The sequence below is a fragment of the Camelus dromedarius genome, chromosome 3 (genome assembly GCF_036321535.1).
Source record: "Camelus dromedarius isolate mCamDro1 chromosome 3, mCamDro1.pat, whole genome shotgun sequence".
Lineage (NCBI taxonomy): Eukaryota > Metazoa > Chordata > Mammalia > Artiodactyla > Camelidae > Camelus > Camelus dromedarius.
Genome location: NC_087438.1, coordinates 91,736,445 through 91,763,906, shown reverse-complemented (window position 1 = coordinate 91,763,906; position 27,462 = coordinate 91,736,445). Strand labels below are relative to the sequence as shown.

At 42.6% G+C, this 27,462-nt stretch overlaps 1 protein-coding gene across 1 annotated transcript in view; it reads right to left on the bottom strand.

The window, feature by feature from the left end:
• Positions 1–3,459: 3,459 nt before the first annotated feature.
• SLC22A4 (solute carrier family 22 member 4) overlaps positions 3,460–27,462 on the bottom strand; it is a 38,858-nt gene continuing 14,855 nt past the window's right edge. The window contains 10 exon segments of the mRNA XM_031441808.2: positions 3,460–3,614; positions 6,237–6,301; positions 6,303–6,373; positions 8,514–8,696; positions 9,543–9,799; positions 13,334–13,364; positions 13,973–14,103; positions 17,853–18,024; positions 25,250–25,404; positions 26,741–26,844. Coding sequence (XP_031297668.1) covers positions 3,539–3,614; positions 6,237–6,301; positions 6,303–6,373; positions 8,514–8,696; positions 9,543–9,799; positions 13,334–13,364; positions 13,973–14,103; positions 17,853–18,024; positions 25,250–25,404; positions 26,741–26,844 — 1,245 coding nt within the window. The 3' untranslated portion in view covers positions 3,460–3,538.

Sequence of the window (27,462 nt, the reverse complement as noted above, 5' to 3'; positions counted from 1 at the left end):
GTGAAGCACAATAAAGCAAAGCCCAATAAAACAGGGAATGTCTGTAAAACTTGCTCAAGGCTACACAGCTGATAAGTGACAGATCCAGCATCAGATCCAGAAACACTGTTCTCCAAAGGTATGCCCTTAGCCTTATTATAATTTGCTTTAACTAGAGCACAAGCAAATATTTTTTAAATTGATGCATTAACAGAAAGGAAGCTAACTTTGTCCAATATATTTTTGTTAATATTTTTCCAACTTATGTTAATTTTAAGATTTTTGATGGACAGAAATTTTTAAAAGTTTATAGCAAAATCTATTTATTTTACCTTATCTTTAATTCCCATCCTGAGATTAAATAATCACCTATATTTTCTTTCAGCTTTTTATCTATTTATTTATTTTTACATTTGAATCTTTAATCGATTACAAATTAATATCATATGTGTTTTATGGTGAGATGCTATTTTTTTTACAGCTTGTCAATTGTCCTAGCACTAATTTTGAATAATTTAATCCTTTTCTTGATCATTGGTAATGCACTTTTATCATATGTTACAATTTTATAAACACTTGGGTCTGTTTCTAGAATACCTGTTTATCTTTCTTTGTATTTTTAAACTTGTAAGGGAATATTTCACCAGACCACTCTTCCTTTCCAAAAATTTCTTAGACAGTCCTGCCTGTTTGTTCCTTCAGATGCCCTTTAGAATTGTTTTTTTAAGTTCCTAAAATATCTCCCTGAAATATTAATTTTGATGATACTAGAGTAGTGAATTAATCTGGCAGAATGGCAGGTTCGCAGCATTCAATCTACCCATTCAGGAACATGGCACATCTCTATTCAAGTCTTAATAAAATGAAATAATTTTTTCACTTAGGTTTTACACATTTTTAAAAGGATATTTCTAGGTATTTTTTGTTTTTATGACTATTAAGAATGGAACCTGGTTTTCTCCAGTATATTTTCTAGCTGGTTATTTCTAGTACCTGATTTCTAGTTGCTGATTTAGAGACACTTTTTATATTCTTCCACCTAAACTGAAACTCTTAAATATAAGAATTTCTAGTTAATTCTTTTGAATTAAAAAATACAGTATCATGCTCTGCTCCTCATAATATTGGTAACTTCATCTATTTTCTAATAGTTTTACTTCTTATCTATATTTTACACTATGACTATAGTTACTAAAACTTAGACAAAAATGTTGAAAAGAAAAGGTGCTAAAACATATATCCATAAAATTACTGTTGAAGGGATGCCTCTGGTATTTCACTCTAACATTCAGTGTAATACTGGCTGTCATCTGAGACTGATATTCATAAGGAAGCTCAGGTAGTTGGCTTGTAGAACAAATATTAAAAATAGTTTTTAAAAATTAGGAATATATCTTGAATTTAATTGAATACTATTTTGGCATGTATGATTGGTCTTTGAACTACCAAAGAGATAATCATTTGTGTACTTGTTGCCTTTTTATAAATAGATTTTAAAAAGTCATCTCTTACTACTGTAAAACATAAAGCAGTCATATGAACAGCAATAAAAGGCAATTATCACATCCTTACTTTTTGCATTTAGAAAAAGCTGTAAGAGCATTTTATACTTAGGTGTTTAAAAAGTCAAATGTCTATGTTTCCAACATAACATTTTCACTAGGCTAGAATTACAAAGGTTGGTTGGTTGGTTGGTTGGTTTTTAGCAGCTTACAACAACTATTTTATTTTGCTGGTGATTTTGTGGACAGGAATTTGGGAAGGGTTTGGCTGAGCTTTTCATGGGGTTGTCATTGGATGGTACTGGGGCTGTCATTGCCAGGCTGGACTGGGCTGGACATCCAAGATGGCACACTCACAGGGCTGGAGCTCAGCTGGGGCTGTGGACCAAAGCACCCCCAGGTGGCCCCTCCATATGGCTGGGCTTCAAGAGGGGTGTCCAAAGAACCAGTGCTCAAGTCCAGAGATCCAGGTGACCTTGATCTTCAGATTCTCCAGCACATAAGCCAACCAGCTGGGGACTTAGGAGTCACTGCAAGTTTTAAGAATTGCTGGGCTCCCTTCCCCACAAAGTATTTTAATTAAAATGAATACTTGTCAGATACCCATTACATGCAAGAAAAGCTCAGAAACCCTACAAAGGAAAAAAAGATAAGCAAGGTGGGGTCCTGGCCTCCCAGAGGCTTGTAGACCTATAGTGGAGGGAACAAGACAAAAGCCCAAATGAGTGAGGGTAACAAGCACCAGGACAGCACAGAGGAGTGAACGGTCACTGCTGGTGGGAAAGAAATTTAATTATTTTTAGCAGCTGATGCCACCAAGCAGCATATTAAAAACCAGTGGCTACCAAGTCTACACACACACCATCACTCTGAATATTGTTAAAGGGTTGGTAGCTCGCCACCATGCTGCTCCCAGAAAAGCCGGCAACAGTGAGAGCATGCTGCCCAGGTCTCCTGGAGGACCTTCTTGCTATGTTCTCATCTCTGCTTGACTAAAACATAGTGAAACATGGAGCTGACATTTATTTTCTGAGCTTCCGTTATTATGTTATCCCATTAGTGATTTTTACCTTTTACGATGCTCTCATGGAACTGAGATTCCCCTATTGCTGACCAGATGCACCCCTAATTGGAGAGAATACAGTTGCATACCATGTTTAGGAAGGTATGTATTAATGGAATGTTTTAAAAGGCTCTCCAGATTGTTGGCTTAGATAGCCTTCTTCCTGGGTGCTGACCCCTCTTGGCTATGGGACATCCAAGCCATCTCTATCAATCTAACTGGTTTGCAGTTTTCCTGATTCTCTGTTTACCAATAAAATGTCTCTTAAACCAGTCTTAGGGAACAGAAGGCTTAGTCAAGTCCTCACAAAGAGCACAACAACTGTGTACCATTCAATAGGCTGTGAGCCACCAAAATTGTAGCTAGGAACTGCCTTGGGTCCCTTCTGAAAGGCCGACAGGTCATACGAGCCAGGCTACTTGATCTCCTGCTGCATTTCACTTGTAAAATGCTATTAATATCTGCCATCAATTCCTCTCAAAGGAGTGTATAAAATTTTCTGGGTAGGAATATTGCATTTAATCATTTGGTTACACCACTATATGAGTTCATTTCAAAAACTGCTGTGACTGTGAATGTGTTTGTTCACTTATACACACACACACACACACACACACACGTTGCCTCCTGACAGTTGTGTTAACACAATGATTTTTTTTTATTTGGATAGTATTTGTATTTGGAAGTGAGTGTTAATCTTTATACGGATTTACCAGTCTTTGATCAACACATTTTCACAATATCTTACAAACCCATTTCATTGAATTAATTATAATTACTAAGGAGGACTCTCTAGAAATGGTTTGGCTTATAAAATAAGGAGCTTATCTGGAAGAGTGGTCCAGAGTTTGTTATATGATAAGCATTACTCAACAGCAAGGTCCATTTTAGTGTTAATTCTTATCATCAGTCCATTTCATCAGGAAAGGCTCTAGTTTCTTCTTAATCTTATGAATCTGTTTTTCACTCCCACCAAATAGAGTAGAAATTTTTATCAGAATGAAGTTACTAGAACTTTGGGATTTTCTTCTTTCTCCATGGAATCTTTTGTTTTTTTCCCAAACCTGAACCTGAAAATAAGATAAGTGCTAAAGAAAATTAAATATTCAAGACTTCCCTCCTCAAAATGCCAAAATGACACTGAAAAACAGGTCTCCAGTCGATGAACAGGTAATTATTTTAACTCTAATAAGAACCTCATGAGCCTAGAAGTAGTCTTCTGTGATGTTACAGTTTCCCTGAGGAAAGAGTAAAGTGGCAAGCACGATGCTCTTGGCAAGTTAAAGTTGATGTTAAAGTAGTTATTTTATTAGAGGAAACAACTTATCAAAAGTAGGCACCTTTTGCTGTCCACATTCAGTCTGGGGTCAGAATCCATTCACATATGGACTTATTTTTATCAAGCCAGGCATTAAAAACACTTTATCTTGTATAACCTCACAAAAGCAATATGAACTATTCCCACACAACAGATAGGAATACTGAGGTTTAAAGAAAATTAAGCAATGTGCCCAAATTTATGCAGTAGATTTGGAATTTGAGGTCAGGCAGTTTAACTCTAGAATCTCAACTTCTACCATACTACTAATCTTTAAACGTTTGCCAGTCTACTATGTCATAGAAAGATATTTGATTTTTCCCCCTAGTTCCTGAGTCAGAGCTCATAAATCTCTTGTGATGTCCTGAGTGACAAGCGTAATAGGAGCGCTTTGCCTCTTATTCTAATGAGGCAGCTCTTGTCCCTAGATAGCTTCACGAGGAAAGCTGGTCTCCAGAAAGACCAATCCTTGACTAGAAGCCTGGAATTTTCAGCCCACCCACCAACCTCCAGGGAGGGGAGAGGGCTGAAGCTGAATTAATAATTGATCATGCCTATGTGATGAAACTTCCAGAAACCCCCCAAAACACTAGGGTTCTGAGAGCTTCTGAATTGGCAAACATATCCATGTGCCAGGATGGTGATGCTTCCCAACTCCTCAGGACAGAGGCTCCTGTGCTCTGGACCCTTCTGAACCTCACCCTGTACTCCTCTTCATCTGGCTGTTCATTTGTATTTATAACAAATGGGTAACAGTAAGTAAAATGTTTTCCTGAGTTCTGTGAGTCATTCTAGCAAATTCCTGAACTTGAAGACAAGGGTTGTGGAGACACTGGTCTTTGTACCCAAGATGGACACGTTGGGGCTCAGGGCAGGTTGCCCCCAAATATGCTACAGGGCATATTGATTAATTTTTATTAAAGTTGCTTGTGAAGCAGCCAATGCAAAAAGGAAACTCTGGCCTCCTCTGCAACCCTGAAAGCAAGAAATAAATCTCTCCTGTCATGTGAAAGGTGAACTTCCTGCATCTGGAGGTAGGGGTTCACACTTACTACCAGAGAGAGACAGGGAATTCAGGGCTGGACCAAGATGTCTGTGTAAACAAACTTTGTTATTTCTTTATTAATTTACTACCCAAGCTCAAATTTTGCTTAAATTCCTTACTAATTAAGCACCCAAACCTAAGTTTCTTTGTTCTGTCAATCCCTCTCAAATTTATTGTTTGTTTAAAAGGTGTAAAAGCTACCTTCTTTGGCCACTTCTTAGGTCCTATTTCTGTGAAATTTCCATGAACATTAATCAAAATTTATTTCTTTTTCTCCTGTTAATCTGATTTGTATCAATTTTATTATTAGTCTAGCCATAAGAATGCAAGAGTGGTAGGGCATAAATTTCTGCCTCCCTGACAGTCAAAAGTGTGGATAACCTTGGGGACCCATTACTTGCAGCTGGAGTGTGAAGAGAGGGCTGTCTCATGGGATTGAGACTTTAACCTATGATGCTAACTTGGGTAGTTAGTGTCACAACTGAATTAACTTATAGGACACACAGTTGGTGTCAGAATTGCTTGAGGTCAGGAGGAAAAACCCTCGCACAATCTCACAGACCAAAAGGTGGATGAGTATTTCTTTTTCATGTATATGTTTTCCACTGAAATTTCCTTTTCTATAAAACTGCTTGCTCATGACCTTTGCTAGTTTTCCTACTGAGTTCTCAGTTTGTCTTTTTTCCACTCGTTGCTAAGAGCTTCTTGTGTATTAAGTTTATTAACCCTATGTCTATAGTGTGTGTTGCAAATATTGTTCCCCTGGTTTGTCAACCTTTGCCCTAATTGACTGTTTCATTTTTGTTGCACCAACAGTTTCTAAAATTGCATAATCAGATATATTAATCTTTTCCTTTATGGCTCTTTACTTTTTATATCATGCTCAGAATGGCCTTCTCTAAGGATATGAAAATGTTTATGTTTTCTTCTGGTACATTTATGATTTTACAAGTTTAGGTCTTATTTTTTGATCTTTCTGGAATTTATCTTGATATATTTTGAAGTAGGATTCAAGATTTTTATTTAGCCAAAATAATTAGCTGAATTTTCTATCATCCTGTACTGAGTAATCTAACTTTTCTCCACTGATTTTGAATTGCTACTTTTCATCATACACTGAATTCTCATATTTTCTTTGGTTTAATTCTGAACTCTATTCTATTACAGTGATTGATTTTCCTATAACATTATCACATTGATTAATGTGCTTTATTAACTGTTAGAGCCCCTCTCCTCTTATTACTCTTCCTTTTCAGAACCTTCCTAGCTATTCTTGCATGTTTATTCTTTCTGAGGAATTTTGGTATCATTTTTTAAAGTTTCACTTACCCTTTCACTTTCTGCATCTGCTCTAAGGTCTCTGGTAGAGTCATTCCAAAACTGTCAGGGAAAAAAAAGGGCGATGATTCCAATCAGGACAGTCAGGCTTCCCATGAGGATGTAGGGCAGAACTCTGTTGTAAGCACCTGTAAGGCATGGGACAAAATCAATTAGATACAGGAATTCCTCAGATACTCTTGAGAATCATTTTATAAAGGTGGCAAACAGTATTTAAGATTTTATCTGAATATCTGAATATTTACAGAAGAAAAAAAGCATGGAAAACATCAGTTTCTGTTTGGCAAACGTCATTGCCCCCGTGTTTCCATAATCATTCACCGACCTGGTTTTTGCATTATCATGCAGTCTCTCATGTCAGCTGGTATTCTCTAAGCTTCTACTTAATTATGTGTGATAGATGTTCAGCTGATAGAAATTTCTGCCGACCAAAGTTGTCCTCTTGGATATTGGAGGTCACTGGAGATGGGAGATGGGAGGACACCAAGGGGCAAGAGGTTGACTAGGATGTTGCAGGGACAGGTAGTGGCTGTTATGACGGGTTGGACATTTGCTTTTGACCAAATCAGTAAGCTAGGTCCACAGAGCTGTGAGACTCTTTTAAAAAACCTAAGTAATATTTTCAATCCAGTTTAAATCAAAAAATTTCAGGCACTGTGGTTTCTGTTTGCAGCATTTGTATATCTTGGTTTTATATGAAATTGGAAGAACCACTCCACCTCTCCTTTATCTGGTGTTACTTAGACAGGAAATAATAGATCTTCATCTTGCTTCCCTTCTGCCTACAGAGATTACACAGGGGCAACACACCCAAGAATTTTATTTGACAAAAATGTTCATCTTGAAGCTTCTCTAAGGTCTCTGTGTCACTAACAGGAGTAGCTGTTGTGGAACAGAAAGGTTTTGCTCAGACTCCTCCATTTCTTATGTACCAGTGGTCCACCATTAGGCCACATGACCATGCTTTGAAAGTACAGGGAAGAACAAAGGGGAAATGACACCAAAATATATAATAATGTACTTTCTCAGGTATTGTTCGGGGCAGCTGTGTGGAAAATGCTTCTCTTTCTCTATAAGGATTTAGAGTGTACTTTTTCTGAGAATTCGTATATGTCTCTGAGGATGTGTGTGTGTATGTGTGTGTTTGAGCCAGTAGGTAACCTATGGATGACTAGGAAGAATAAGGAGCTGTGTCTACATCTCTCACCAGTAGAGTTCCTGATGGGGATTAGGCTTGACGTGCCAGAGCCTATATCCAATGAACACCCTACTAAAGCCATTCTGTAGTGTTATTCCAGATTGATAAATTTGATTATATAAAAACTAAAACTTCCTGCACTGCAAAAAATGTCATAAAGTCAAAATGTAGATGATAAACTAGGAAAAATATTTACAATATATATACAAAGGGCTAATATTTTTCAATTACAAAGAGCTCCCACAAATCAAAAATAAAAAGTTGAATAAACCATTAGAAAGATGGGCGAAAGACATGAGCAGTCAGATCTCTTAAAAATAAATAGAATGTCAATAAATACATGAAAAAAACTCTCAGTCTCATTCATAACTGAAGAAAAGGAAATGAAAGCAACAATGATACCATTTTTCACATAGCAGATTATCAATGATTAAACAACTGGATAATCCTCAATGTTGCTGAGGATGTGGAGAAACAGGCACTTTTATATATTTTATAGTTAGATTGTGAATTGGTACAATATCTAGAGGTCAATTTTGCAATATCTACGAAATTTTTAAATTGCTCCAGCAATTCATGGATCCAAATGTACAAAGGGTATGAGGGCATAGGGAATTGTTTATTGCAGTGTTATCTGTAATAACAAACCTGAAAATGGCCAACTGTCCATTCATGGGCCTACTTAAATAAATTATTTATATACATACATACATTTAAAGTCTATGTACTAACTAAAAAAAAAGGTAAAAGAGCTATATATACCAATATGGAAAGATATCCTGATACACTGTTAATTTTTTTAAAAAATTGTGAAAGAATATTTATAATATAATTTTTTGTGTGTTTAAAAACATACATATACATATATACGTATGGAGAAAAAAACATCTGAAGGGCCACTCACCAAATTGTTAATATTAGTTTCTTCTAGGGCTGTGATTTGGGGAACTGAGAGAAAAGAGGTAACTTGTACTTTTTCCAGTACTTTCTATGCTGTTTGTATTTTTCACAAGGGAAATCTATTACTTTTATATTTTTAAAAAAGAACAGACTGATAAGATGCATCTCACCAAGGTAAACAAAGTAGGGAGCAATGATGCTGCCCACTCTGGAGGCCATGGACGTGATCCCCACAGCCATGTTCCTGACCAGGGTTGGGTAGAGCTCTGCAGTGAAGACATACAGCATGGAGAAGGCAGAAGTGATCCCGAATTATCCTAACATGGCCAGACCAATGGACAAGAAGTTGTAATCTGGAAAAGAGACCCAATGTAAACAGAGATGCTTTTAGAAGCAATGTTTTCCTAATTCAGTTGCTGGTATTGTCCTTTTTGCTAATACAGGAATGTTTTATAACATAAAGATGTTCCCCCAAATTACATTTTATCTTCAATGTCTTACTAATTGGACATGGACAAAGACGGAGTGTGAGGGGTTGCTTTGAGCTTTGTTCTTCTGAATCATTTATGCATTCAATGACCTTTGTCCACTTTTATTTATTGCAACAGTTTCATAGTAAGCTGTTAGCATGTTAATATAGTTAAGTTTAATATTCGAAGAGAAGGACCAATCCTTTTTATCTTGTTTATTGTTATTAAGAAATACGTATTTCTATGCATAATACTATATATCAATAATCAGTTGACTTAACATTTTAACAACATGAAAAAACTAAACATAGCGAAAATGAGAAGTATGTATCTTTTCATGTGCTTTCTAACTACTTAAAGATTACAGACCATAAAAACCAACAAATTTATACTGGAATTGACATGTACTACCAACTCAGAGAAGGTCTGAAAGTACCAAGAAATTGGGAATCAGGACTGTGACTCGATGAAAGAGGTTTCTACAAGGGCAATTACCGGGAGCATTACTCTTCCTCTTCAGGTGGTAATTTCTGATTCTCCAAGGCTAACTTTTATGTTTGAGGGGAGTAATTTGAACACAGGAAATCACAGTTTACTATCACTTGTTTAATTGACTAATGAGTTGTTTATGATGTAAAGGCTACATAAACAGGGAGCGGTGACTAATAATTAGCCCAGTGAAGGTGTGGATTTTTTCTGGTAAGCTGTTAATATTGGATAATTTCTTACCTGCAGGTACCAATTGAATTAAGAGAAGCACACCTCCTGCAAAAAGCAGTACTCCAGCTATGACATAACACCTGGGCAGGGTTCGAAGTAGCAGCCAGGCTGTAATGTAAGCTGGAACTTCAATCAAGGCAGAGAAGAAACAGTTCAGGTAGGCATCGCCATGTAAATTAGGAGTGTTGAGAGACAGAACAAAGTAACCTACTGAGGTTAGCATCCTGAAAGTCAAAAGAAAAAAGACAAAAATGACAAAAGAATGGCTTGAATTACTTTACAGTTTCATGATGATCAAGAAATTGTCTAGATCCTCCTGCCTTACAAGCAGACACTAGCCACAAATGGCTATTTAAAAGTAAATAAATTAAAATTAAATAAAATTGTAAGTTCCATTCCTCAATGTGGCACTAGCCATACTTCAATTGCTTAGTAGCCACATGTGGCTAATAGTTACTATGACGGACAATACAGATATAGAACATTTTCATCAGTGCAGAAAGTTCTATTGGACAGCTCTAGTCTAGATATGCCAATATTCAACAATACCTCTCCTAGTCTAGTTAATTTCAAGTTTCAATATTTCCTGAAGAGTTTGTACATTCTCATTCCTGCAGAGCTATTATTTGAAGAAGGAGTGTTGGTCACGTCAGTGAACATAAAATCTGTATTTCATTCTTACCAAGAAGAAGAAGAAGAAGAAGGGGGAGAAGGAGGAGGAAGAGAAGGAGAAGAAGAAGCATAGGTAATCCTGTGGGATCCACTTACAGTAAATTCCAACTAATTTAGTAAAACTCATTTTAGGGAAAAAAAGAGAAACCCCATAATGCTTCAAAGTATCACAGAGTGCATATTTCCATATCCTGTCTTTATAGTTAACTTCCATGTAAAAGCTTCTCTGTAGAAGAAAAACCATACTATGCAGAAATTTGCTTATTATTAACATGACTGAAAAGCAGAAGGCTTCTGAAAAATGTTTTCAGGAACACTGTTGGATCTTTTTATACATACTCTACTAGGTTGGGTAGCACAAGAGCTAATCTAAAACAATTTTTAAAAACTGAAGCTTTCATTGCTCTAGGAATCTTAGTGATTTTCACATTAGGTAATGAGAGTAGCCTAGATAAAACTAGTGACTAGTTTATTACTGGCTCAGTAGTGCCACTACTTGAGATACATTTCCATCAATGATATATGCTGACATGTGAGAACTAAGGCGGTCTATTTTGAGGAAAGCCATATGCCTAGGACACACTTGCTTAATTCAGAGGCATAAACTCTGTCATTGACTTCTTCTAATTGCAGAACAGGATGGCCCTAAAAATAGACAAGCTGCAGTCTGGACCTACTCTTTTTAGTGCTGCCATCATGGGGTAGGCATGTTCTTTTTTCCTTCTTCCTCATTTCTTGGCAGATACATTATTAAATCTAGTCTACAAAGTCAATTCAGTATTTCTATGCCTTAAAATCACTTGGTAGATGGCTATTAGCAAGTATTAAAAGCTTGTCAAAACTCCAATCCAGGCACTGGGGATTCAAGTTATTCCAGCCTTACTCATCAGTTGCCAGTACAGCTTCAGGAAACAGGAGCTGAATTAGCATCTTGGCTTCAGGCACCAGGGACCTCATAAATCTTAATCCCAGGAACCTTGGGGGGATGGGGAACCCTTTCCCTGTGGGTCACAGTATTGTAGACTTAAATATTGTCCCTTGTGACTTTTTTTTTCAGTAACCAGTTCCATGAATTAAATTGAGGCCTTCCCAAATAACTTAGAATTTTAAAATTTTAATTTCATCTCAGGAAGACCTAGGCCTTGCCCTGATCATCCCTTGAATTAAAGAAAATCAGCTATATATTTACATGTAAAATCAAAAAACTAAATCTATTTAATCAAATGAATCTATATACAAAACAGAAACAGACTCACAGACATAGGAAACAAACTTAAGGTTACCAAAGGGGAAAGGGAGGGGGAAGGGGAAAATTGGGAGTATGGGATTACCAGATACAAACTACTATACATAAAATAAATATGCAGCAAGGATTTACTGTATAGCACAGGGAACTATATTCAATATACTGTAATAACCTATAATGGAAAATAATCTTATATATATATATATATATATATATATACACACACAACTGAATCACTTTCCTGTACACCTGAAAGTAACAGACCATTATAAATCAACTATACTTCAATAAAAACAATTGAAACTAAAAAGTTACAAGGCTCTGAGGTGGGGAATCTCCCAGGATAAAATCACTCTGTGGCCCTATGATGTGTGTGCAGTAAGAGGCTGAGGAAGGAATTTCTACTAAGAAGGAAGTAAGACTGCCAGACCTCATTATAGCAGGTGCTCCCCAGATATTAGCATCCTTCTTTCCAGGAAAAATCAGACACTTCCTCATGCAGCTTACAGCCATATGACCTTTTGGCTTTTGCACCACTTGGAGTATACAGCTCTAGAGCATGCCCCCGAAGCATAACCCTGTTATCACAACAAAGCAAAGCTCCTCTGAAACTACTGGGAACTAGCAGTCCTCCTGGAGAGCTCTGGGGGTGGTGCCAGGCACAGACAGGATCATGCTAATGCTTGATGCTTCCACAGGACTTGTGAAAAATGCAGATTGCCAGGTCCCACCATGGGCCTGCTTCATCTGAATCTTTCCTGGAGCCTGGCCTGGGAATCTGGATTTTTAAAAGGATGACTGTGATAAGCATCCAGGTTTGGAAACCTGAGAACAAGAACATTCTTGTATCCACTGCTTGTTTGTCTCTGGCCTGTACAGAGCCACTAAAATGCCTTTGGACCAGGCTGAAGGTGCTTCAGAAGAGAAGCCAGAGAAGCTTAACATCTCCTTCCAAGCTGATACTACTCTATATGTTTTCCTGTTCAAATTAATGCCACTGCCCCTTACGTGAGTTAAGAAAACACAGCTTTTAAGAGCACACACTTTGGCACCAGAGAGACCTCGGAAAAGCACAAGCTCCCTTTCCCTTCACAGGCTCATCTAGTTGACACTCAATGTGCCTTGCGGCAGGAAGAAACCAGGCGTGCTGTCACAAGCGAATTTTCACACTGGCCTTTATTTTTACTTGTCCGTAATTATATATCTCTTCTATGTTTTATTCTTCCTTTCATCCATGTAGGTCTGATCTTTAATACTAGGCTATAAGTTCCTCCGAACAGGAGTCAGACCACATATCCACTAAATATCAACAAACACCCAGGACAGCTCTGAGATGCACAAGTGTTAGACACTCCCAATGTTATTTTTGTATCTAGTCAAACTGACAAAGGCTGGGAATGGAATTCTTGATCTGAAGAGCAAAGCATTAAGATATATTTGCCCTGGCAGCCCTTTGAGAGCTTGGGTTCATGGCCACTGTAATTAATCCTCCGGTCATCACTAAGGTATCTGCTCCTGTCAAAGGCCACAAAGACCAGGGATGGAGGAAGCCCTCAGGGTAAGGCACTGGCATGCCCGCCTCCCTTCACAGAGTCCTGCTTTCTGGGGTGGCCTGGAGCACAGATGTGAGCATGGGGAAAGCAAGCAGACTAAGAAGCGTATGGTCTTGATGGGGTTTCCTGAGCAGCCCCCCACCCTTCTCCTAGCCAAGAGTGCCCTGCCCCACCCTCTCCATCCATCTGTGTGTCCTCCCTGGTTTGGACTCTTCAGCCCTGAGTCACTCTGCTCGCTTTCTCTGCTGGATCACAGTGTCCACTCACTGGGTACTTCCTCCCTCATGTCATCCTTTATCTTCCATCGAATCCTCTTGACACTCAGTTACATTCTCTGCTCCTTAAGCACAGAAACTATGTCTAATTTTTCTTGTTTTCTCTAGGAGTTGGCACGGGGCATGGCTGAGGACACTGTGAGTCCTCATTGACTGTCAGGAAGTGCATCTGCTTCCATAGGATACCAGCTGTTTTCTCGTGGCCTCCTGCCTGCAGGGGTGAATCCTCCAGCCGGAGCTCTCAGGCGTCAACATGACACAGCAAGACTAAAGACATGCGCAACTTCCTCAGCAGGCTTTGGTAAGATTCAGGGGACAGTGGGGAACCCGTGGGTGGAATACCCCTCAAACACATTTTTCCCACTTAAACTGGACATTTGAAAAACAGCTGTATGTATCTGCATCAATGGTATGGAGCAAGACCCCAACAAAAAGTTGAAGATAAGCTTGCAAAAGGGAAAGTAACTAGTATTTAATCAACACTTGTTCTGTGCTAAGCAGTTTACATATATTATTGCACTTACTTGGCCCACAGCCCTTTGAGGTAGGTTTTATCTCAGAACTTCATCATTATTGTGTCTCTAAGGCCTTGAACAATGCCTGGTACATAGTGGGCACCCAAAACATAGAGTCAAATTAAAGTCCATGATCAAGAATGCATAGATGATTTCAAGAGGAAACATCTGCAAAGGCTTACCTCCACAGGATCAAAAACCATGACTGGGGCAGCTACGTTGTTCACTTTTGCAGCTTTTTGGATGGTATCTTCAGCTTCTTTAAATCTTCTCTGGGATATCAGCCACCGGGGAGATTCAGGAATAAACCTAAAATTCACTTATAATGGTTTATAATTTTTCACAGTAGCAAGGTTTGATGTTATTAATTGTAAGTTGCCCCCGAGTAATTTTTATTTTGTAAAAAGCTAGTTTGTCTTTTTAAAGAACATCAGGAGGGAAGCCTCATGTGAGCTCCATTGATTGTAGGAACAAATAAAAGTACCTTCAAGTTTCAAATTTCTGATCAAATCATAGGACCAATCATCAGTTGTGCTTGAGGCCCGGACCAGACTTTAAGGGGTAACACTAACTGTGGGCATGTTTAAGCCAGGGCAGCTGGAGTATGCCGTTCAAAACATCATAGCCAGTGTGGCTTAAGAGAAACACAGCCTAGGGTCTTTTCAGTGTGTCTATCCCTGGGAGCATCCCTGCTGCCCCAGTTGGTGATGCTCACAAGTTTATTGGGTAAGAGAGGGCATCTGTGTTCCTCAGGCTTTTCCGGTAGTCAGAGGAGGAGGTGAGCATACTGACATCCTCCTGCAGGCTGTCCCCAGGGCTTTCAACAGATTCCCAGCTCAGTGAGCACCCAGACCAGTTTTGGGGAGACAGACAATGTTGTCTTATTTTTTTTTTAATGTCTAGAAACATAATTTTTTATTATACAATCTATCCACATTTTAAGTGATGCTCAAACACAGTTGACTTCTTTCCTAATTTTTCTATTTTTTCTATTTATTTTCATCATGCTTTATTTAATTTTCCTATTCTTTCCTCGTTTTTATTTCTCAGAATTGCTTAGCCATCCTTCTGTCCGGTCTTGTTGCTCTTGCTTTCCTTAGCTATTTGTCAGTACTTAGTTATCCTAGAAAACAAGTTATATGTAGCAGATACCCAGACCTCCTGTAATTAACGGGCCCCTCCAAGGCCTCAGTAGGGATTACCTCAGAGCAAAACACAACATACAGAATGGCCAACCCCCAGCTTCCATTCCCAGCCTACTACTAGCATATGAGTTGAAAAATGAATCCGGTTTGCATTTTTCAGATTGTACCCTTAGTTGGTCCCTGTAGCAACTGTAATGATGGGAGGTCACTGACCTTCAGTAATTAGAGCTGTGCCATCCAAAAGAACTTTCTGTGGTGTTCTGTATCTGAGCTGTCCAACAGAGCAGCCACTACACGTGTGACTATTGAGCTGGTGTGACTAGTCGGACTGAAGAAACTAATTTTAATTTATTTACTTTTAATTAATTTTAATTAAATGGCTGCCTGTGGCTAGTGGTGACTGTATTAGTGCAGAATTAGCAGTTTTACCCCACAACCACCATATACTGCAATGGGCACTTCTGCTTCTGAGAGATAACTTTTCCCAACCAGGTTGTTCTTAGAAATATCCTACCTTTCTTACTAGGGGCTCTCAGGGCCATCACTGGCCTCAGGTTCCTAATACTTAGTCAGCTAGATATTGTAGAGCTTTTCCCATGTTGCACCTGTGGGCTCCTTCCCCACCCATTACGCACATACTCCATTCATACCTAGCCACTTATTGCCAAGCCTTTTAAGGGAATGTGGGACATAAAAAATCCCCAGACTACCTACAGTAGCTCTGTGTAGGTTCCTGCCCACTGTACTCAGGGTTGCTGCCGTCTCTACTTTCGAACTGCCATGGTTTTTTGGTGCATGAAGAATCAAGTCTAGCTGATCATTTCAAGTTAGTGGAGAGCCAAATGAGGTTGTACACTCTAGCCTCTTCATAGATTTAATCCAGATTGAACAGGGGAAGGGTATTGCTGGAGAATTCACATCACATATCGAGTAGGCAGCAGGGATCACAGTAGTCCAAAGCACTTCCCACATCATCCCAGCCCACCCAGACGGATAAGCATTGCTTCAGAAAGTACCACCATCAAGGACAAGACATTCAAAAGAAAGCTATTTTGTTTTTATAGGAAAATGATAAGACAGTTGTTAAACTTTCAGGGCAAGCACCCAGCTTATTTGTCCTGGCCCCGGGCTGCCTTCTGTCTGGGGCAGTCCTGTCCCTGGTACAGAGTGCCCACAGCCAGGAGCACTCATGAACCAGCCCGTGGGCAACAGAAGGGAGAACACTCCTCAGGGCAAGAGTTAGGCAGCTCCTTGTGGGATGGACCTTCTCTGCTAGAAACTCAAGGGGCTGGCCTAGCAGAGCTGTTCCTTGCAGTGATGTTTGGTTCTGAGGCAAAGATCCAAGTCCCAGAAATTAAAACCCCTATTAGTCTCTTATGGCCAATGAGGGCCCTTTTCTTTTTGTACTCTCTCTCTCTCTGATAGAATCATATACTAATAAGGTTGATTATAACATTTTTAAAGTACTTATCTCTTATGCCAAAATGACAGCTAGAGCCAGGGAACACAGATTATTAAAAGCATTCATCTGAAGAGGCAGAAAGTAACCTTTGAATAATCTTGTCTTGTGTCTTGAGAGACCCTATGGTCACCAACATCTTTTACAATAAATTCAGTTAGCAAGGGGGTTGTGGAGAGACGGAGGGTGTGATGATGGTGATGATGATGATGGTGATGACTCTCATTCCAGAAAACTGCCCTGCTCGCAGACTGGGTCAGGAACTCAAAATAGTATCTACCCTCTAACACACTACCTCTCAAATTCTAGGGAAGTAAGAGAAAAGTTCTCTCTCTTCCCCATGCACACCCATGCCAAGAATCTGCATTGGTTAAACCACAGCAGTCTTAGAGGCACCCAAAGGACAGTGGTTCAGAGTGGTCTAACTTGAGACACGTGATCCAACAAGGCCAGGAAGTACTACCTGTCAGCCTCTACGGCTGCCTGACAGTTGCAGCAAGATGAAGGCCCTGCTGGGAAATCTCCTAAGGCAGTGTGACCACACGACGGGGCAACCACGAGGGCTAATGAGTTCCAAAAAATGACCATTGTGTGTAAGCAGGTAGAGATGAAGCAGTTCAGCAAAAAACAGTCACTGCTGGGAGATTTGACTTTGATATCATGAGACCAAACCAAGACTAATTAATGAGAGAGAGAGAGAGAGAGAGTGCCAGACCCACCAATGGAAAAATAATCCCCTTTCCTCTTGCTTAAATATGAAAAAAAATCAAAGAAATGGGGAATCCCCCCAAAAAGAGGGTATGGCTAAGGACTTTATTCCATTATTCTTAATCTTTTCTCTCACTTGAAATTTCCCACTTAATCACACTGGGTGAAAATGGGGCCAGTATCTCAACACTATGTTATTCCTACACTGCTGTGTCAAAATTGGGCTGGAGGGTTGTAGGGGGAGAGAAGAAAACATTTCTCCAACAACTCATTAAACAAAAGCAATTCTCTCCCCCTTCAAGACAAAGCAGATAAACAGGCACGTCTTAGATGCTAATCATCACATGATAGGGATGCTTGAAGAAGCTACATTAGTTGAAACCACTAGGAGAAAGAGGTTTGCTAGAGAGAGAAAAGTGTCAAAAGAGCAGGGCGGGGGCAGAATTAAAAACAACCAAGCCCACAGTATCATTTCCACAAACAACAACCAGCAGTAACAGACAAGAATGGGGAGAGCCTGAGTGGGGACTGGGTTTCCTGAGAACCGAGCTTTGTGGGACAGTGGAGAATCACACCCCAGCACGCTGGCTCCCCCCACCACAACGAGGCAAATGGTCTCTGGGCTTCGAGGCCGTCGCAGCTCGCTGCAGTGAGATCAGCAAACCCATGCTAGGATCGGCACCAGGCTCTCGGCTCCAGGCTGCTGGCCCGCAGCAGGGGGCTGTCTGGGATGGAGCCTCACTCACCACCACAGTGGGACACACAGCACCCCCGGCACAGTCAGCACCAGCAGCAGCATCCGCCAGTCTCTGATGAAGTAAGCAAACAGTGGCAGCAGCATGTAGCCAACTGCAAAAAATGTGCACACTCCTAACGTAGAGAATATAATACGAACTGACTTGCCAAGAATTTCTGCTCCTGTTCAAAACAAGGGAGGAGTATTAGCATTTTAACTCATTTTAATATTTGCTTTTCACATCATTACCTGGCAGGCAGAGTTCAAAATACAACCACGTAGGAAAGGGAAAAGGTGTTTGTTTCATGGCCTCTGCAGAGCAGGAGCAGTCAGGGTGGAGGAAGGTGGGAAATGACCCAAGACTTATCACCTTAGAGAAGCATGAGTTTTGTGAGATTTTAAACGAGCCATAGATTTTATTTTTTTAAGGCCACCTCATGTCATAGAAACATCATGCCCAGCCCCAGGAGGTAATCTCTTCAGAGAATGTCATATTTCCAAAGTAAGAGCCCCGAGGTAAGTAACAGAAAGGGTGTCCCAGGAGATGTGGCGGCTCTTCCAAGGGCTGCATGCGTGGTGGTGCATTCAGCCCTTCCCACAATTCTCCACTGTAAGTAAGCAGACTCCAGTCTCTTGGGAAACAATGGAGCGTTCAGTTAGTGAGTCGGGTTAGGACACACTTAGCCATCTTCAGCCCTGGGAAACAATAAAGGGGAGCCAGCTGGCTCTGGAGGAGCAGGGATCAGGTCCCTGGCACCTAGGGCTGAATTCTGCTGCAGCCACACTGTGCCCAGGGATCAACCCCAGGCGGACACAGCCCATGCAGACCAAGGGAAGACAAGAAAGACCTGCTCTACTGGCCAGGCCGGCGGCAGCCCTAGAGCTGGCCACACACTTTGGGGCTCACAGAGCTTTCCCACACCACCACAAAGGCCCAAGACTGTTCGGTGTCCCGCCCTGTTTTGGGAAAGGCTCCTGCTCTGCTCAGCGCCACAGTGGGTGGTTTAGCTCCAGTTCTTCCAGAGACATTGCCTGCCCCTTGGGGCACTTGGTTTGAGACAGGGAGTCCAAGAACAAGCTCCTTTTGTTGTCACAGAGCTCCAGGCCCTTTCCAGAGTTTACTCTTGGTCCTCTGCCCTGGGGTGGAGATTTGGCCAATTGCAATGGCTCCATCTTTTGAGATCTGCCCATCACTATAGAGAAATAGCCCAGAAAATACAAAACAGACCATTCAAAGGTCATTCAGGCTTGGCTTTCAACAGAAATTTTCTCAATTGTGTTTATATGCCCTGAGCACAGGCTAAGGAATTAAGGGCTAATTCCAGAGCAGCAGTAAAATCACTACTTTGGCTGGTGTCTCTTTCTCGCCGCCTACCTGTTCCTGTCCCCACCTCTCTTCTTTCTCATTCAGCATAACTGAAGATGTGCCTCAGTGTTTTCCTCTTGAACTGCCGTTTCTAAAAGCTGGACTGACAGAAACGGCTAGTACTGTGTACTCCTTGCATCCCAGACTGCAGAGAGTAGCCTTAATCACACAGGGCATTTCTCAGCCTCTAAATTCACTTCCAGGGATAGGGCCAGACTTCTTTGAGGATCATGAGTGTTATTTCCAGATCTTTTCTTACCTCATTAATGACCTTCCTACCACTTCATAGGAAGACTCACCATGCCATATGGGAATGATATGGGAATGAATAGGGGGTGATTTATTCCTAAGCAGAGATTCAGAAGGGAAGCAGCAGAGGATGTGACTATGGAAAAGAGAAAGCGCACAGGACCAAGTGAAAATCTTGTAGACTCACGAGGCCAAGGAGCTCCCTTAAACTTCCATGCCCCTGATAAGAGAAGAGAGGGAAGTTACACCACTGGATTCCTGGATAATCTCCCTCTCTAAGCTTGGATCTCAGGCCAGAACAGAGCTGTTCTAACTTTGGAGAGTACTCACAGGGACAGAAGAATTATTAAATAAATCTACCCTGCCTCTGCCCTTCTGTGGAGCAATACGAATGGCACAAACCTGAATAATCCCTTGTTAGCACAACTTTACACTCTGACTTCTAGACAGTCACCTTTCCTTGAAGATCATCATCACCATCATCATCATCATCTTCTTCATAGCTAGCATTTTTTTTTTTTGAGCAGGCCCTTTGAGCCAGGTTCCAAGCTTAGTGTTTATGTATATTATCTCTTTGAGTCTTCACAATAATTACATAAGAACTAATATTGCTTCTATCTTACACATCATCAGCTGAGACTTACAGAGTTAAAGTTAATTGCCTAAATTCACAGCCAGGATTTTAGCCTGATCTGTTTGGCCTGTGGATACCGTCCAGAAAAGAATCACCTGGGGGCAAAGCCTTGGCCCTATCAAGCAGTCCTTCAACTGAGGCTCCATTGGAGACATGTGTGGGAGATGGGTGAGGCCATACTTGCTTTTTAGAAGTTAGGATTTGCATTTTCTCTGCCTGGGCTGGTCTTTGAGCCAACTAGCCCCCTCAGAGGGACTCTGGCAGAGGAGTCCTGATTCCTGCAGACTTCTCACGGCCTCCAGGTACCACAGATTTTCCATGTGCTTAGCTGGCAGTGAGATGGGTTACAGTGGTGACTTCTGGCTCCGCTGACTGGGGATCCCTGTCCTGGCCTCCTTTACCGCCTAGGTTTTTGCTCCTAGGGCAAAGCCCACTTGGTCTTGGTCTGGTTGGGCCTCTGAGTGTCACTTAGGAGTGAGACTCCGACAACTAAGCCAGAGGGACATGGCCTGCAGGAGTGTTTGCCCACAGACTGTCACCACCACTCGAATCTGAGCACTCTCTCCAAGAGGGCGTGACTGAGAGAGGGCCAGGCTTACTTCCACGTTGATCAGGGCCGTTCTGTGGTAGTCAGCCCAGGAACCACTGGGTCCTTTCCACATGGAGGCAGGACCTGCCCTTCCATAAATGACCAACAGAGACCTGCAAACCCCTGCTCAAGAAACCAGAATGTGGTGCAGTTGCCAGGATGTGGAGCAGGACCCAGGGACCCCTGGGACGGGAGTGCCCTCTATTAGGTATATGCAGAGAGCATTGATGCCCGTGTGACTTTGATAGGTCCTACTTCATGGAGCTATTATTGTAAGGACTAAGATAATGTAGGTAAAGGGCCTGGGTGAGTGTCTGGTATGTGGTAGGTACTTAGGAATAATTCTGTTATCCCAGTCAAACTGTTGAAATGTGCCAGATGTCAGGGGAATGATGGAAAAGTACAGAGCCTTTGATCAAGAGACCCAGTGGAAGACAGCAGAACCTCTCTTTGCTCCCTGGAAAATACTCAGAATTCTTTTCAAATTGATAGGTGTTCCCCTGCTCAGGGCGTCCTCTCTTCCCTATATAAACCTTCACAGACCATTCGAGTTAAAAGTAATCTTTCTTATCTCTGTATATACCCAGAAAAGTTATCTGAGCTCCCCTGACACATTGACTGTCTCTGCTGACCAGATGTGAGCCTCTTGCAGACACACAGAAGTGAGTCCTTACTCCTCCCTGGGCTCCCCCAGTTCTGCCCTCACACATTGCAGGGCAAACAAGGGCTGCCAGAAAATTTTTGCATCTTTTCAGTGTATTTATATACCATCTCCTCCCTTGAGGGTTTTGAGGTAGCTTATAATCTGAATAAAAGTTTTAAATGGCTACATTAAAATAAAAAGCAAATAAAGGTAAAAAGTTATGTGTTGGAGAAAAGAACAAAAACACACAATGTATCATTTTGGAAAACATTCTAGGAGTTCCTTAAATGGTTAAACATAAAATTCCCATATGACCCAGCAATTCCACTTAGAAAACAGTCTGGCAGATCTTTAAATGGTTAAACTTAAAATTCCCATATGACCCAGCAAGGTACATATCCAAGAGAACCGAAAACATAGATCCACAAAAAAACCTTGTATTCAAGTGTTGATAACAACATTCTTCATAATAGCCAAAGAGTGGAAACAACCTAGATGTCTATCAACAGATGAAGAGATGAACAAAATGTGGTTATCTCCTACAATGGAATATTGATTAATGCTACAGCATGGACCAACCTTAAAAACATTAAGTGAAAGTAGTCAGTCACAAAAGCCACATATTGTACGATTCCATTTATCTGAAATATCTGGAATAGACAAATCCACACAGATAGAAAGTAGATTAGTGGCTGCCAGGGACTTGGGAAAAAGGAGAAGGGGGAGTGACTGGTAAAAGGGTTCCTCTTAGGGGTGATGAAAATTTTCTGGAGTTAGAGTTTTTGGTTGTACAACTTTGCAAATATACTAGAAACCACTTAATTATACTCTTTTAAAGAGGTAATATTATGGTTTGCAAGTTCTATCTCAATTGAAAAACTATGTGGCTGACAAAGGCTTCATGATTGATATAGTGCAATTACCATCTTGCCTGAGCTTTCCAGTAGCCAAAGTTATAAAGGGAGGTGCCATCAGTTATGTACTTATCAAAGGAAAGAACACATTTAAACATCAGTAAATAGTAAACATAGTTAAATAGTAAATAGTTCAACATGGAACAAATACTGCATAGGAGGTTGATGTTAGTTGTACTGGAAAAATACCGAAATAATGGATCAGTGAAGACAGGAGGCAGTGAAGTGTGCAAAATAATTTCAAGCAGCTAGTTATGAGAAAGGATGATGCCACTGGAGTTTTACCCAGAGGCTGTGGACAGGTTAAAGTTGTTATTGCTGGGAAACAGTAGATTGTGAGGGGCAGCTGGAGTGTGGGTGGGGTCAGTGTCCTCGGTCCTGAGTAGTCATTTCCTCCTGAACCAGAATCATTCTGGCAGCTCCCTCACTTCCACGTGTGTCCACACTGTTCCTTTAAGTAAGGAACTGTTCCTTCCTTCCCTTTTCTTGTCTCCTATGACTCTGGCAAGCTTTACAATTGTTTTAAAGCAGAGCAAGGAGAGGATCCGTTTCTGCACCACTTTGGAAGTGGGAGTAATTCAGCATCCTGAATTAACATGAAGACTCCTAAAATGGGAGATTATCATCACAGAGTCTTGCCAACCCTTCCCTGGAGCCAGAGGGCAAAAGTGAAGATCCAGACAGAACTCAGCCCAGACCCCAAACTCTGGTTTCTTTTAGTTAAATAAAACCCGGAACTCGACTGTTTCAGCCCTGGAACACCAGAGAGCGCTGCTGTGCTGTGGGAAGCCTGCCCCCCGTGCCCTCGCACGGTCCCCTGACCCCGCCCCACCCCAGGTGCTGCTGATGAGGGAGTCTGGTTGCTCCAGGGGAAGGTTGATTTTCAGTGACACTCTTTAAATGTTCAGGCCTGAGAACGAAGGGTCTCATACCAGGACACAAAACTCAGCAGTTTCCCACAGAGCACAGTGGAGTAAACCTACAGCCAGGGAGGCTCCCAGAGCACCCTACAATAGCCCCAGACCCAGGCTGATAGGAGCCTGCTGCACCCAGCTTCCCACCTGCTGATTGCTGGTTTGTACATCTAGGCTTGGACTGATCTTACAGATCTTACTTTCCCCTTGGCCCTCTCACTCTTCTAAGCATGGAGAGCAGGGAGGGAAGTTGGTTACAGGATCAGGGTCAGCTGGGCAGGGACTTTCCTGCAGGAGGCCTGGCGTGGGCTCTCCTGGCCTCATCCACTCACAGGGGAGGCTCTATGGCCCCAGAAACACCCTGTGCCACTGGAAAGGCTGGTCTCAGTGCTGGCCATTCAGTAGAATCTAGGGGATACCATGCATGGCACACACGCCACCAGGCTCCTGATCCCAATGACAGGGCTTCTCTGGCTTCACTGTGACTCTGTCCCCTTCCACTTCAGAGGATCCTTTAGGTCCTCCTAAAGTCAGGCAGAGCCCTCTGTTTTGGGGAAGCCTGTTTAGTCTCTGGTTTGTTCTAGCCCAAACAGCCACCCACTGGGCTTTCCAGGTATAGGGGCATCACTACAAGGAAGATGGAATATGCAGAATTTATATCATGAAAACAATAGATTTTGCTGTGCCCAAGACCCCTGTGTCCTTGGGGCCATCAGGCATTAGGAGATTGCAACTTCTGTCCTAAATTCCTCCAATCTCCAGTTTCCAGCACCACTGGCTGGAGGCTCTCTGGGGCCTCTACGTAACAATCTCCTTTGGAAATTCTTGCTCCCCTTTTTCCCCCTTCAGGGAGGAGAGAGCCCCGCTTCTGCTGGGGCCGTGTGGCTTCAGCATGCCCCTCCTTCCTCCCCTCTTATGACACTATGGCTGGGCCTGTGGTGAGGAGCTCTTCACAAATGATTAAAGGAGTGGAATTTGAACAATTCCATCTTGGCAACCTGACAGAGGGTGTACGCATCCTCAACTTAGAGAACACAGCATCCTGAAAGCCAATGAGTCATCCAGACTCTTAAAAGTGATCAGAATCATCTTACTAGATTCAGATTTTTGAGACAAGAAGAATCATTAGACTTACATTAAAGGGCCACTCTTAGTAATTACACTGTGACAATAGGGACAATGTGGGACAGCCAGGAAGGACATTTGATCACACTGGAGATTATGAGAATTGGTGCCTGTTGTCCCAGAAGTTCCCCTATATCTCCTTCTCTCTCCAACTCAGAGGGAGCATGTAGGCTCAGAGAGCATGCTGGGGCCTCTCACTCCTGTGGATGACTCTCATCAACCTGTCTGGAGCTCACCCACTGCTTCTGAGGGAAAGTTGGTGAAGGGCCTGGGGGCCTCTTCATGGCCTTTAGCTTGTGAGGCCCCTTCGTGCAGCCTGATATTCCAGAAGAAGGCTGCTGCTAGGATACAGGACTGCTTTCATCAGTGAGGGTCATCGTGTGCACAGCTGTTAGGCTCTGGTTGTGGACTCTGACTCAGGGTGAGACTAGATCTGCCCAATGATGGCAGACTGGTGCTGGACTCCTGTCTGGCACATATCTCCTCCACCTGTGTACTGGCCACACCAACTATTCTAAGTCCTTCCATGGGCCATGCCCAGCTGCCCTTTAGCCTTGTCCCAGGCAGAAGCCCCAAGCTTTCATAGCTCAGATCGAAGACATCCCTAGGCTGTTGCTCCCTTAAGATCCCCTCCTCTGTGTTTCTCCCAAGCCCTGTGCTCCTTCAATGTGTCTCAGCTGGTTCCTCCCAGCTCCAGCTCTTATTTAGTGTCATATTTCAGGACTCAACACAGAGCTGGCTCCCTGTGAGTGCCTGCCCTGCCTGTGACAGATCAAAGAACCTGTAGCTATAGTCCCCTCCCCAGCACATATACATCTGGAGCTTATCACATTTGGAAACACAGCCCATGAGTTGAGGTGCTTCCTTCTATGCTGAGTAAAAGCACTCACTGTAACCTCTTCAGTGGCCTCCTCTTCCCAGGCCTCTCAGAGGGGTGGAAGGAGGAGCCCTGCAGGTCAGAAGCCATCCTTACCTAGTATGAAGGCCACCACATAGTTGGAGATCTGGCCCATGCCGACGATGACAAATAATATGGTGAACATCTCCCAGTTAATGGAAAAAATCTGCAGGAAGCTGAAGCCAGTCTGCACAGCCATGGTTATGAAGTGGATGGTCTTCCTGCCAAACCTGTAGAGTATAGCCCAGCACAAAACATGGCCCACGCAGGTCACTGTAGCATGCAATCAGGGTGTGTGGCAAGCCTTAAATCAGACATCGCAGAAGACTTTGTTTTTTCAAGGGCTGTGACAGGCTTTCCTCCCCCTCACATCCTCCCAGGTTCCTTCTTGTTGAGACTTCAGGCATCCATCTGTCCAGGAGGTGACTTTTGAGATTCTAAGCCTCCTGTGGAGGCACCAAATCTCAAAAGCACATAACAGCTTATGCAAGGACCATGTGGAAATCAGCTCTTTAGAACGAGCCACAAGTAGAAGCTGCCACCATATTTCTGGAAAGCGGCTACAGTACAGACTAAAGATCTAATATCAGCAACATGGGAATTCTGTCAATCCAGAACCAAGAGTCTCTCTATGGCAGTGGTGTTCAACCTTGGTTGTGCTTGGAATCACCAGGAAAGCTTCAAAGAATACTGGTGTCAGCAACCACCTTCCTCAGTTCTTACTGTCTGGCTGCAGACAACTACATGCATTTCAGCTTAAAAAAATTTCCCAAGTGACTCTACATGCATCCCAAATTGTGAATCACTGCTCTATGGGAAGTGTAGCTTCCAGCAATGTCCACTGGGGACACTGTAGTGGGCTTGCCTTAATTTCACATTCTGATAGTGTCCAATGGATAGAATGGAACATAGGTGTGAGCAGAAGAGTCTTCCACCCAGTTTTCCAAACTCAGGTATCAGGCTGTTGGGCTTGGAGTCCCACTGGGCTTCATAACTGGGGGAGGGACGGCCACTCCTCTGGGAAGTCTTCCCCAACACTGCCACTGACCACTCCCATTTTCCTGCTTGGGTTCCCATAGAATATTCAAGGGCCATTGAGGGCACATCTCCCGGAGCTGTGATGCTGTCTGTTCCAGACTGCACTCCAGGAGGCCAAGAACCAGCCTGGATCAGCTCTGTGGCCCCAGTGTCCAGCCGGGGGCCTGACCCATGGCAGAGATGGGTGCACAGTTAGCGAGCAGGTGCTCACGCTCTGGTCTGACTCTGGCTGATGGCTGGTTGTGGACAGATCGCATGTCATCCAAGAGTTAGGGGTGGGGTGGGGAGGCAGTGGTGAGACAGTAGCAGCTTTTTTTGAGGCATTTGGTGATATAAAGACTCCACTTTCCAGAGGGTCCCAGCAAGAGGCTGAGGGCAGGGGGAACAGGAGATACTGTGGTTTCTCCTATCTCTCACTTGGTGGCCTAAGTGGCCTCTCTTTCCCTGGGTGAAAATACCCTAAATTCAGTTCAAACCAAAGATAGGCAGTGAATTGAAATCATCTTTCCTCCCTCCCAGCATCCTTACCTTTCTGACAGCTGCCCGGACACAAAGGACCCAAGGAGCACGCCTACGAAGAACAGGGAGGTGGTGAGCGGCGTCTTCCAATCATCCTCACACACCAGATTCCACTGTCAGGGAAAAGTGTGAAAAGTTAGCCCAACCCCTCAGCAGGCCCAGCCCCAGCCCAGCTCAGAGGGCATATCAGCTTGGCAGCCAGGTAGGCTCTCCTCCCCTGGGCGAGGCTGTAGCTTTTGTGCAAAGGGCACAGGCCTCACAGCCCTGGGGTTGACTCCTGACTGTACCATTTACTGGGGCAAGTCAGGGTCCTCCCTGAGACTCACCCTCCTGTTCTGAAGGGAGGGTGATGACTGTGGCTCTGCTTACATTTGTGTAGTGAGAAGCCAGCTGAGGCATGGCTTTGACTGGTGACCCCTCAGCTGGGATGCAGTATGAAGCAAAGGTGGCATTTCTGCTTCAGAAGGCATCCCAGCACAGAGGGAAGATGTTTGAAAGGCCTCAAGGGCAGGGTAGAGGGCATGGTCACTCAGTCCAGGTGTGCAAGTTTCCTTTACCTTGTTGAAAAGTGCAAGTGGTCCCTGGGGCCTGTGATTCTGTTTTCTGAATGAATTCCTCTAGAGAACCCTGTGCTCTCTGGCCCACTAACACCATAGGCCCAGCTTAGGGCCTGATCCAGGGCCCCAGTGTGCTGGGGGTGGGGTTCCTACCCCCTATGCAGTGCTCCTTAT